General features: G+C 45.9%; 1 protein-coding gene across 5 annotated transcripts in view; it reads left to right on the top strand.

Moving 5' to 3' along the window:
- ATP11C (ATPase phospholipid transporting 11C (ATP11C blood group)) overlaps nt 1-13,420 on the top strand; it is an 828,266-nt gene that overhangs the window by 662,095 nt on the left and 152,751 nt on the right. For all 5 annotated transcript variants that reach the window (XM_086918646.1, XM_086918644.1, XM_086918645.1 and 2 more), the window contains exon 18: nt 8,708-8,889. In XM_086918646.1, coding sequence (XP_086774772.1) covers nt 8,708-8,889 — 182 coding nt within the window. The remainder of the gene's footprint in view (nt 1-8,707; nt 8,890-13,420) is intronic.

Below are 13,420 nucleotides of genomic sequence, written 5' to 3'. Positions count from 1 at the left end.
GGTAGGCCCAAATAGAGGGCGTTCGCATAATCCAAACGCGACCCTATAAGAGCCTGCACAATGGTTTTTTTGTGTTGGAGCGACAGCAGAGGAAGAAACTTCCTGAGCATCCTCAAAATACCAAAACATTTCCCTGAGAGCCCTATAATATGGGGTCTAAAAGATAGGCCACAGTCAATCAAAATTCCAAGGTTTTTCGCTTTGGAGGAGACATTGTCCGGGGGAAACATGTCCTGCGGCCACCAGGCCTTCCAGCTGGGATCCGGTGTACAGCCAAAGAAGAGCAGCTCCGATTTGTCGGAGTTGCATTTTAGGCCATGCCGCCGGAACCACTCAAAGACAGCATCAAGACAATCCCTGATCCGTATACCGTCGAAAGCCCCACCTCTGTCACATGAGAACAGAAGCTGGGTGTCGTCAGCATAGGATATAATCTGGGCGCCGAAGGATTCCGCCACCGCCGCCAGAGGGGCCATAAAGATGTTAAAATGCATGGGGCTAAGAATGGAACCTTGAGGAACCCCCACCTCTAGCGGCGACATATCGGCGGGAAAAGGAGCCGCCCAGATCGTTTGCCAGCGGGCGGTAAGAAAGGATTGAGGCCAATTTCCCAGAGTCGTAAAAGGAGGCCGTCGTGGGGAACGGTGTTGAAAGCCGCCGACAAATCAAGCATAACCAACATGGCCTTGCCACCTGAATCTAAAACTTCCCTGATGGCGTCGGTGACCTCGAGCAGGGCAGTCTCCGTGCTAAAATTAGCACGGAAGCCAGATTGAGACATGTGTGAGAGGTCGTTCTCCTCGATGAAATTGGAGATCGACCGATGTACATGCTTCTTGGTCACTTTCGCCAGAGCAGGGAGAAGAGAGATCGGCCTGTAGTTTGCATGCAAAAGGGGATCCAGGTTAGGCTTTTTAATCAGCTGTAGGATCATGGCACATTTCCAGGCCTGAGGGACCACACCGGTGGACAGAGAAGAATTGAGAAGTGGATTCAGAAGGGTGTTAAGGGCTGGCGCCACTTTCCCCAGACATTTCGCCGGGCAGGGATCCAACGGCGAACCAGATTTCAACCGTGCAAAAGATCCAAAGAGGTGGTAAAAGACATAGGGGGGAATTCAGAAAAATAGGGGCCAGTTCCATCCAGAGAAGGCAGGGAGGACAGACAGCCAACATCCGGCAAGGGGCAGGCAGGAAGAAAAGAGTCCTGAATGGACTTAATTTTATTAACAAAGAACTCAGCTAATTGATTTATCCAGAGCAGAGCTTCATTCAGTTTTAACAAATTGTGGTTCACCCAGTCTAATGTTAAACAGACACAACCTGCCAGTTGATCTTGAATAGTCAAAGAAAATGTGTCCCAGTGCAGGATGAGCTGAGTGTTGTATAAAAGCCTTTCTTTCAAGTGTTAAACTAACCAAGTGAGTGAGTATTTTTCTGTCATCTTGATTATTGTAGGAAGGAGAGAAAGAGACCTATTGTTAGCTACATCCAGTGGGCGTAGGTTACATTATGGTATCAAGGGATTAATAATTGACTTATTTCAACAGTGCTGGTCAATTCCACCACTAAAAATGAAGTTTAAAATCTGAGTATTACCAGAATGATAGGAGCGTGCAGATTTGTTTAAAAGTTGAGACAGGGCATGTTTTATCCAGTGAATTACAATTCAGTTCCGTAGTCAGTGTTTGTCTTTGATTCATTCAGAAAAAGGTAGGAATCGGTTATGCATTTTCCATTAAGAGACTCACTATCCTGAGTTGCTGACTCATACCGAGTGTGTTCTGAATGGGGCTAGATGGAGTCATGATATTCTATATAAAATGCTATTTTCAGAAATCTTGCAAGTCTGGTACCGATATAAGTAGACGCTGCAGTCTTTCCTTTCATATAGTTTTTCTTTGGGGCTGAATTCACATTTTATTTTATAGTGAAAAGTTGAGTAAGGTGTCTCTCTGAATGTAATATTGAATGTCGTCTGAATATAAGGAGTTTACAGTGCTTCATCCAGTGAGAGATTTCAGTCAAGCAGGCATTGAACTTGGTCCGGGTACTGGGCGTCTTGTCCGTGAGGAAAAGAATGAGCTGTGTGTCATCAGCATATATGAGGACTTTGATGTTGTGAGAGCGTATGATGCTGGCAAGAGGGGTCATGTCTGTGTTGAAGGGGGAGGATCGTTGCAGAACACCACAGATGAGTTTGCGGGTGTCTGAGGGGTACAGTGCCAGGCAAAATCACTGGGTTTGTCCAGTCAGGAAGGAGCAGATCCATGGGAGTGCATGTCTTTGAATTTCAATGTCTTGTAGGCATTGGATGAGGATGGGGTGGCAGACCGTGTCAGATGCTGTGGAAAGGTCCAAGAGGAGGAGGGCCACCGCGTCTTCTCCGTCAAGAGTCATGCGGACGTCATCCATGGTAGCGATGAGGGCGGTTTCTGTGCTGTGGTTTGGTCTAAATCCAGAATGAGTGGTGTCAAGGAGTTCGTGGTCATTGAGTGATTCGGTGAGGCATCTGTTGATGGTTTCCTCTCAAACCTTAGCTGAGAATGGTAGAAGGGAGATCTGTCTTCATTTTTCAAGCAGTGAAGGATCTGTGGAGACATTCTTCAGTAAAGGGATTATGGTTGCGTGTTTCCCAGTCGCTAGGATGTTCGTGGAAAAGATGGAGGCATTCAGAATGGGTATGAGCATTGCATTGATGGGCACTGATGGGTTGCAGTCCTCTAGAGTAGGCATAATGGCGGCAGAGGCCCGATGGGGCTCTTGAGCCCATGAACTTCATGGTAGCAGTGGTTTCTTCTGGGGAGATGATGGACCATGTGGTTAGCATTGGATGTTTGGAAAAATTGGGAGGCATTTGGCAAGGTTTGTCGGGTCCGGTTGTGGGTTGAAGTTTCTGTAAATGGCACTGATTTTGTTACTGAAAAGTTGAGTGATTGTTGCTGAGGTCCTGCGAGGAGGTGATAGAGTTGGAGGCAGCTACTGGTAAGGTGAAATCCTTTACAATGACAAATATGTATTCGCTTCTGTCGGTGCTGGCATCAATGCAGTCTGCCTACGTGACATATTTTGTGGTCTGGATCATTTGGTAGAGTCTCAGGGTGGATTTGAATGTGCCCCTACCTGCAATGTGCTGGCGCATTCTCAGTTTGTGTTCCAGTTGTTTGAGTTATGTTTCCTTAGGCTGAACTATTCCGTGTACCAGCTGGACCAGAATCCAGGGGCCATATGTTAAAAAGTGCACAATTTTGATCACCTGATAACGAATTTTACCAGATTGCAATTCCTGATGTTCAAAAACGTACATCTTTTAAATAGCGATTCATAGTTGGTGGCAAATCGACCTACCTCTTGAATATTAATGCGGTAGGTCACAGCTTGTGACTGATTAGGAAGGATAGCCATTACGGGGTGGTGGCCAGCTGGAGTCAGCAGACCACTAGGCTTGTGATTGCTTTTGAATAAAGAAATTTTAGTTTTTTTTTAAATGCAGCCTATTTTCCTCAATGGAAAACAGGTGTGTTTAAAAAAAGAAATTGAAAGTTTTGAGTTTCTTTTTTATAAGAGTAGCCAGTGGTCCATTAGATTTCTGCCAGCTCTTAACACATATTTTGTGTAATATTCTCAAAAGGGAAGGTGTCCCTTGAGGACACTTCCCATACCTTCCCATTTGTCAAGGGTTACCGTCTCCTTCGAGGTGCTGGTAAAAAATGAATGTTTTACAACTGTAATTTGGTCATAGAACAGTCATACTGCAATTCAGTATTTAGAAGAGACGTGCTAAACACACCCTTTCCTAATACTAAATCACAAACACAACTTGTTATTCGGTAAGGTGTTACTAAATCCCAATTTGTCTTTTGTACATCTAAAAAAGCCTTTATTCTGTTGTATGACTTGTACATATGACCCTAGATTTGATTGTATAGGTGTGTTTGACTGGTGCCAGGGAGTTGGCGCAGGAGGTGATCCAGTTGTTGATATTCTTGGTGACTTTAGAGAGGCTGTTGCTGTGTTCAGGTCATTAGATGTTGAGAGCAGTGTTCCAGTCCTTGTCAGGAATGCCTCTCCAGTTATGGATGGCTAGTCTGGCGGTGGTGTGTTCATTGTACTGGGATGGGGATGTTGAACTTGATGAGATTGTGATCTGTCCAGGAGACTGGTGTGGGCGGTTCTACTTTGATGTTGTTGAAGGTGGTGAGTATAGAATCCAGAAAGAGTCCAGTAACCTGGGTAGGCTCCTTTACTCAATGGTTGAGGCCCAGGCTTCCAAGGTCTTTGATTAGTGCTTTTGAGCTAGGATCGGTATGGTATTCCAGGTGACAGTTTAGGTCACCAAGTAGGATGTTATTGCTAGCGTTGATGGTGAGTGGTGCAACAAAGTCCCTGATGGTGTTGGTGAAGTTGGTGTGCGGCCCAGGTGGTATGTAGCTGAGAGGGCTGATTAGGGTGAAGTTGACTGTGACTTGAAGCTTAAACAACAGGTGTCTAAAGTCGAAAATATCCTTGCATTCCAGTGATGTACTTTCTTCCGAAAGTACATAAATATGCCAACCAACCACCGGGCAGACCAATCGTGTCTGGATGCAAATCCGCTTTGGAGCCAATGGCCAAATATGTTGATTACTTCTTGAAGCCCTTTTTACCTGAAGCCCTTTTTACCTGAGGTACCATCCTATTTGAGGAATACCATGGAGTTCATCAACAAGACAGAGAGGTTTGAATTTGATCCAACGTTCCACATCCTAGTTACAGTGGACGTGGCCTTTTTATACACTCAAATCCCACAAGACGATGCCCTCGATGCCACTGAATTTTATTTGGAACAGAGATTGAGGCCTCATCGAGTTCCAACACATTTCATTCTTCGACTTGCATCATTATGTTTACGAAGGAATTACTTTAAGTTTGATGATGACTTGTATATACAAATCCTTCGCGCCGGAGATGGCTCTACTGTATATGGCCAGATATGAACATCATTTTATCTACAACGACAATCCTTACAAAGAAAGAATTGTTAAATGTCATCAGTATATTGATGATGTATGGTGTATCTGGAATGGCGACAAACAGCTGTTGATGGAATTTCACACATGGCTAAACAATCACAACCCAGATATTTAATTCAGCCTTACACATAGCAAAAAAACTTGGCTTTTCTAGATGTTGAAGTAAAGGTATCATCCACCGGACTCATTACAACTTTGCATACCAAACCAACAGACAAGAACAGGCAATAAGCCCTGCAGCTAAAGCATCACAGTGGATATCATTACATGCAATACCGTATTTGAACACAGAGATAAATACACATTACGTCTTGAATGAAGTTTCAAAATGTGTTAGATCCTACAGAAGAGAAGCCTTTTTTACCAGTCTTGCTACATGTAAGGAAATGCCTCGTTTTGTTTGGTCACCCGTAGTATTTTTTGACTGATGGTGCTGGTTTTTCGTCTCGGAGTGTACTGAGGCCTGCTATCCAGACCTCAATACTAGTGCCCTGATGCTAAAGTATATATCGAATTGGCTATACCCAATTGGAAATGGCTAACTTACCTGTACGTCCCTAGTAAATGGTACCCTGGTACCGAGGGAATTTTTGGTAAAGCGGTACCCTAGGACTTCCAGCACTGATTGTGCCTCTCAGGAGGTCACTTAAGAAAAACAAGTTAGCCACTGCAGACTGGTAGAGCAGTTGTCCACGGCAAGCGCAATATCATCATTGAAAGGAATGGTAACGCCACCATTTCCCCATGATATGTGTGAAAGTCACCCCTCTGGCACGCCTAGAGAGCCCTAAAGGCAGGGTGCAACATATGACACAGGCAGGACATGTACTTTGCTAGTCTTGACACTAAACCTGAAAAACTGCAGTTTTACTGTGCAGGCTTACACTCTGCCCCCTCAGCTGTGCTAACTCCTGAATGCTTCAGCTAAAGAAGGGACTCCAAGGTATCAAATAGATCATTACATTAAGTCTGACTTGTTTCTCAAGTTGAAATTAATGTAACTTGTTGCAGTGTGCAGCTTTTTCAAAGCTGCCACTCTGTTGCTGTTAAAACTCCTGTCCTTCCCCAGGCACATATGAAGCCTGCTCCATGAGTCAACTGTCTGCCCTCCTAGAGAGGCATGCCAATGACTATCAGGAAGGAGAACAATGAGGGATTGCAAGCTAAGAAGGTGTTGCCTCCCTCCTTCAGGAAGCCACTTTGGTGTTAGCCACATTTGAAGGGCACCAAGAGGGAGGGGTGCCCCATTGTTGAGGTAGACAGGCTGGCATGGGAAGCAGAGAGGGGAAGCCAGTTGCCAAACTGTTTTCCCAAGGGGTGTGTAGTCCTTAGGTAGTCGCCCCCCAGGGGTGGGCTAGGAAGGTCTGAGCACCAAGAGAGGGGTCTCACCATTGTGGGAGTGGCAGAATGCTGCATCCTGGGCTATCCGGATGCAACACTCTACAGGAAGGGATCATCAGGTGGGAGGGAAGCTGGTTGCCCATTGGCTACAAACCACATCCTGCCCTGAGGGCACTTTCTGAGCTTAAAGGGTTCACCCAGACCTTATGTCTCGACTGATTTGAAAGAAGGACTGAAGGTGGACTGCCCTGCTGCACAGAGGGACCAGGAAAGAGGAGCTGCGTCGACAAGGACTGCACCAGCTGCACCGGGTGGCTAGCAAACAGAGGGACTGTGCCTGCCATGTCCTTATAAAATGGAAGATGTTTCCAGAGCCCAGTCAAGCAAAGAGAACTCCGTGGGCCAGACGACTGGCCTGTTTGCAGCACAGGGACACATCAGCTGAAGAAGCCTGCTTCGGAAAGTTGGTAGCCCAAAGTCTTCAAGCCAGTACCTCCGCTCATTTGCAGCACCGGGGCCAAGTCTCAGCACGCAGAGTTGCAGCCGAGTTCCCAGAGTTGCTGGAACCCTCAGAAGCTGAGTTATTGACCCAGGAAGGATTGGCTTGTGACCGCAATAGGCGACTGTACTTTAACCAGACCAGAGAGTACTTCCTGGAACTGCTGGAAGACTGCTTCTTCTGTGAAGGTAACTGTTCTTGAGAACCTTGCTGGTCCCCCTAACTAGGTTTCAGCAGGAGTTGGTAACCCAAGTACTTGCACCCAACAGCATTGACACTTATCTAAGTTTAAATAAAAAAAGTTTCCAAGTGTCCAATTTATTGACTTTGCCAAGGCTTGTTCGCGGTTGAGTGACATTGTTCTAATTTACTATTGCTTGTAAAATCTGTATCTCCGGATCCCTCCAGCGGATCTTTTTCATTCTAGTGTCGAAAAACGTATACAAATGCAGTCTATTTTTGTAACTTGGTGTTGTATTTCTTGAGTCATGTTGATTTCTTCTTTAGTTGTTAGGTGCGGTTTAAATTCTTAACACTTGTTACTCTGTGTAAGGATTGCTGCTCAGTGCAGCAGCTACCCAGGGCTGAGCTGAGGTTTTACAGACGAAATGCACAGGACTTCAAGAGGTTTGTTGGTGTTTCGCGCACAGTAGCAGCTGCTGCTGCTGTAGTAAAGGGGTGAGGAGGGGCCTTGGGGTGGGTTTTAAAAAAACAGACTTGCCCACCGCTCTACTGACGCTGGCAGCTGCCTCGTTGCTCCTCTAATCCTGGAAACAGATACGCTTCACTGCATAGGCTTCCCAACCAATCCAGGTTCTGCTCTCATGCTATTCCTAGCATTGGAGTAGGGCCTGGATTGGCCTAAGCGGGTTGGTTTAATGCTTGCTTAAGCACAAGGAGCCTATTGCTTGTCTCCGATCTGGCTGTACAACAAAGCTGGGATGGAGAAACCTGAGTGCGCATGTCAATTTGGCTTGCATAGACGCTGGCCAAACTGACAAGCGCACTTATAAGTGCCTACCACTCCTCTCTTCTGCTGACGTGCCGCTCGTCAGCATGGCCTCACCCCAGCCCTAATCTCAGCTGGCAATAAGGTAAGAAAAATAATAAAACTATTTTATTATCATTTTAATTTTCACTGGAGCGACTATCCTCCATATATCGGGGGAGCCGTCCCTGATTACATGGTGAGGTTGCACAACCACATCATATAGTACACCGTTTCCTTACACTACATAAGATTTTGTCTAGAGCATGTTTCATTTAGGATTTACATTTGTTTTAAAATGACCGTGAGGACCCAAGTATGATGTGCTGTGGTCAGTGGCACATGAGCTACTACACCCCTGCAATGATTGTACGTTCAGCATTTGAATGATTGGATGGGTGTCTCCCTCCTTTCCTTGATTGTGCCTTCCTCCTCGCTCTCCCCCACCCTCTCCGTCTCCAACCCCACATATAGGAAGTGTAACGATTGCTATTATTCCTGTGTATTTTTACCCGCACCTACTAGGGGTGCATGATGACGCTGCAGTTGTAGTGTTTCTTTTTCTAATTTCTATGTATTCCATTGAGCCTCTGTTAGTGGGTGATTATGGCTAGTTGAGACCCCGCTGTTGAGGGGTGCCTATTCCTTTGTATCACATTTTAATATGTATAGAAATGTATGGCCTATATAACAAATTTTACCCACAATAATTGTCATTAAAAAATCGATCATTTCATGGCTTACAATTTTTCTTCTATAATTTATTAAATAGATTACTGCATAGAGTAGAAACAGATTGAATTTGCTCTAAGAAAAAACGTTTTCTGTTTCTGTAAACATAGTAAGTCAACTTTTCTCCCCTAATAAGGATGGCTACAGGACACTGTGTGTGGCTTTCAAAGAACTGTCCCCAAATGAATATGAAAAAATTAACAAACAGCTCGATGATGCCAAGATGGCTCTGCAGGACAGAGAGGAGAAGATGGCAACGGTTTTTGACGACATCGAGACGGACATGCATTTGATTGGGGCAACTGCAGTAGAAGACAGGTAACTTTTAAAGCACATTTTTGAAAATGCTGGCAATCAAGGAACGGTGTTCAGTTCTCCAGCAATTTAATTCTGGTTTTTAATGAAGGAGTTGTCTGAATTGGGTGAAATATTACATTTTTTGAATGATCAAAGCACTCAATACGCCATCAGCTTTCTACCGATGGTGTATAGGAGACAGACCATGGACACATTCTGTAGTTCTTTTCTCGGACAATTTAATGATTTTATTGTTTTCTACTCACATTTGGTATTACTTTCTCTTGTTACTAAGGCATACTGACCCTTGCTTCAGCGACATTAAAGGGGGTCCTATGTGATTAATGGGCAGGGAAAGGAGAGCTCAATGAGCATGGGAAGGAATGTATTTGCAAATAAGTCTGATGTGGTAGGATGCTGGCCGACTGTTCAAAGGAGTAGTAGATAGCGGAGAGCAACAAGTAGGAGGTACTTGGCTACGGAGCAGACAGCTAGTGATTGCATCCAACCCCGCCTCTCTAGGTGTACATGTGCTTTTCCAGTATTAGGGGTGTCTTTTATAGATTCACATGCTTGAATATTCCCTGTCGTCTAAGTGGGAGTCCCACGGTACATAAAATAGCAGTAACATATGCATGTATACATGAAAAATATCATAAATAAAAATATACATGCATATAATGTAATAAAATTGTACATTTTAAAAGTACCATAGAACATAATAGGCCCATTGAAAAGCCTACGGGAGAACTCTCTTTAGTAGCATATTAGTGTCATTATGTGTTGTTTCACATTCCAGCCAATCAGGCTGTAGCCTCCTCTAGAACCTTCTCCTAAGAAGCCCAAGTCCTCAGATTTTCTACCGCACGTCGTGTGAAGGGAGTCTCCCTGAGCTCTGCTCAGTTTTTCCTCAACTCTAGCTGTTTGTTTTCTTCAGAAAATGTCTTCATATATGAAATCTTTATTTAAAGCCTGCCCTTCTTGTGGTAAACTGTGCCTTTTCCATGAGGATCCACACAGTAAATGCATTTACTGTCTCTACCCAGACCACGAGGTGAAAAACTGTAAGTACTGTCGCACTTTTCCTCCCAAGACTCTGAGGGATAGAGAGGCCCGTCTCCTTCTGTGGCTACAGAAGTTGAAGACTTCAGAGTCTGTGGTTTCTGAGGTAGAAAGTTTGTCATCTGGTGTTTCACACTCCTCTCAGAAGCGTGGGTCTGAAACTGAGGTTCCATCTCCTTTTCTGAAGAAAAGTAGACTGTTGGAGTCCTCCAGGATTGTTTCCCCACAGGATTCGCTTCAGGGCACGTCTACGGGACCTGGTTCTCTGACGTCTGCACCCAAAGCCTTGCCTTCCACTTTTAAATCTGGCATTGGCTCGTCGACGGGCTCGTCGACGCGTCCGTCGACGTCTTCAGCGACGACAAAGTCAGTGACTGTAGCCTCTACGTCGACGACGACATGTACTATGTCAACCAGTGCTGCGTCGACGACGATCACCTCGTCGACGACAGCCCAGGAGGTGAGACCCATTACTTCTATTGTGAAGATCTCGTCGACGAGTGTCAAATCAAAACCATCGACGAAGAAGTCATCGTCGATGCTTCCCTCGTCGACGCGAACCCCATCGACGAAGATCAAGTCATCATCTAAAAGCAGCTCGTCGACGGGCCCATCATCGTCGACGGCGTCTTGTCGATGGCGCCTCCGTCGACGACCATCATATCATCGTCGACGGCTGTCATCCCGTCGACGTCTACATCATCGTCGACGAGTAGGACTCCAATCTCGTCAATGGCTCCGTCGACGGAAAAGAAATCTTCGTTGACGAAGAAAAAGCCTTCAATTTCAGCGTTGATTACATCTATGGCGACGACGCAGACGCCTCAGGTTGATTCTAAGACTGCCGCATTTACGTCAACGGGCTCGTTGACGTCTCATCAACCTGTGGCCACAGCTGCCACTTTTACAGTGGTTACTGCTTCTTCTTTGAGGACAGTACCTCTCATTCAACTGAGTCCAGTGAGAAGTGGAACTTATCTTCCAGACCAATTGTTTCAGTCTGGTGAGGAAGAATCCGGAAACGATTCAGAGGTGGAACAACTATTCGGACAGGCATCTAGTCCACCTGATTTGCACATTAAGTGCCAGGAGTATAGTGATGAGGGTGACGAATTGGAAAACGTCGAAGATGGGAACGAATTATTTCCTGTTGAGGAATCAGAACCAGTTACTTCGGAGCCGGTTACGCAAATACCATTATCTTTGGTCATGAACCTGGAGCACATGCTAGATGACTATAACCGCAGGTTCCCTCCATCTATACCTGCCTCTCCAGCACCACAACTTCCTCCACAGCCTCAACCTCAACTTCCTCATGTACCTGCATCTGTTCCAGCCGCTTCACCGGGGGGTACTCGCCCTGACACCGACAACAAGGATCCTGATCCTCGTAACACTGATGACGACGACAATGACATGGATTTGAATGAGTGGGACAATTACAGGGCTCAAACACCTTCCACTCCGCCCACCTCCCCTCTAGCATCGCCTCCAGTGGACATAGCAAATTTCCATAATTTGATGGTCCGTGCTGCAAAGCGTTTTCATCTCACTGTCGAAAAACAACAACATGAAAGTGAATGCTTCTTGTATGATTTTAAGGACCTTTCACAAAGGCAATCCCACACAATATCAATCATTGACTTTATTTAGCAGGAGGGCCTTAAGTTAATCGAACATCCACATTCGGTACCTGCAGTTTTGCCCAGATTGCACAAGAAATATAAGGCTCCGGCGTCTGTATCGGCCTGTTTGGTGTCACAACCGAAAGCAGATTCGGTTATAACTCAGGCAGCACGGAAAACATCCCGCAATCCGGCTACTCCGCTCACGTCTCCTCCTGATCAGAAAGGCTGCAAGTTGGACTCTATAGGCAAAATATTTACAACAATGGCGGCTACTACTGTGAGGGCGGCTAATACCTTGGCTATTTTGGGCCGTTAACGACCGCCAGATGTGGTCCGATATTGCCGCACTGATTCGTCAAATGCCCAATGTCATCCGTGCAGAAGCGCAGGCCATTATTCAGGAGGAAGAGATAATTTCATCCGAAATTATTGAATGCGCGCTCGACATTTCCTCAACGGGCTTTCGTCAATTGGCTGGGGCTGCCGTCTTGAGGCGTCAATTCTGGTTGAAGTCTACCACCTTCCGTCCAGAGGTACAAGAGAAAGTCCTGGACTTGCCGTACGACGGGGATTCGTTGTTTGGCAAGCATGTAGATGATGCCCTTGAGGCGATAAAAAAGGACACCGACACTGCAAAGTCCTTAGCTACCCTCCAGTACAAGAAACGGCCCTTTCGGGGGGCACGAGATAGAGGCGGAGGTTCCTCTACTTTTCGAGGATCAGATCAATATCGTTCGTACAACACTTACAACGATAACCGGCAAAGGGGTTCCTAACAATCCCAGAATCGTCAGTCCACCAGCAGACCATACCAACGAAAAACAAAATATAGAGGTGGTTCAAACAATAAAAAGCAGTGACCGTCTCAGTTCCTTTCTTCTGCCGACTGTAAATCTTGGAGGTCACATCTCAAGTACTTTTGCAAATGGTCCGAAATCACCTCCGACCAATGGGTCCTGGACGTTATCTCCAAAGGACATACCCTGGAGTTTACAAAATTCCCTCCCACTCTTCCACCTTCGGGGCCACCCTCTCCCCATCTCAAAGAACTTTTGGCCCAGGTAAAATTGATGATCAAAAAAGGAGCCATCGAGGTAGTGCCGCAAGGTCCACGCTGCAAGGGGTTTTATTCCCGGTTCTTCTTAGTCAAGAAAAAGTCGGGAGAATGGCGTCCAATTTTGGATTTACGGGCCCTGAACAAATTTATCATTTCGAAAACTTTTCAGATGTTAACTCTGCTTCAAATACTGAATTATCTCAATCTAGGGGAATTCTTTTCAACGATCGACCTCCAAGACTCATATTTCCATGTGCCAATTCACCCCAGACCCAGGAAGTATCTACGCTTCACAGTCGGACAGCTGCACTTCCAATTCAAAGTCCTACCATTCGGCCTTCGATCAGCGCCGATGGTCTTTACCAAGCTCTTGGCCCCAGTAGCTGCCTTCCTGCGTCTGCAAGGCGTCCAATTTTATCCATACCTGGACGACTGCCTCATCAAGGCCAAGACTTTTCAACTGACGGAGCAGCACACTCAGCTCTGCGTCTCCCTTTTCCAAACCTTGGGGCTTTCAATCAGTTGCCAGAAGTCACACTTTCATCCGTCGCAAAGGCGAGATTTTCTCGGAGCCTCGCTAGATTCTCGTCGGGGGAAAGTGTTCGTTTCCCAAGAAAGACAGGACCACAGGACCGCATGGTAAAGATGGTGCAATTCCTACAGTCAAAACTGTACGTTTCTGTTCGAATGTTCAAATCATTCCTTGGCATGGCTTCCTTGTGCATCCAACTTATCCCCAATTGCAGATTGCACATGAGGGCTCTACAGGAGGAATTAGACAAACAGTGGAAACAGGTGTCAGGGT

The sequence above is a fragment of the Lissotriton vulgaris genome, chromosome 4_1 (assembly GCF_964263255.1).
Source record: "Lissotriton vulgaris chromosome 4_1, aLisVul1.2, whole genome shotgun sequence".
Classification (NCBI taxonomy): Eukaryota; Metazoa; Chordata; class Amphibia; order Caudata; family Salamandridae; genus Lissotriton; species Lissotriton vulgaris.
The sequence above is the reverse complement of the archived record's forward strand: the minus strand, read 5'-3'. Positions and strand labels throughout refer to the sequence as shown.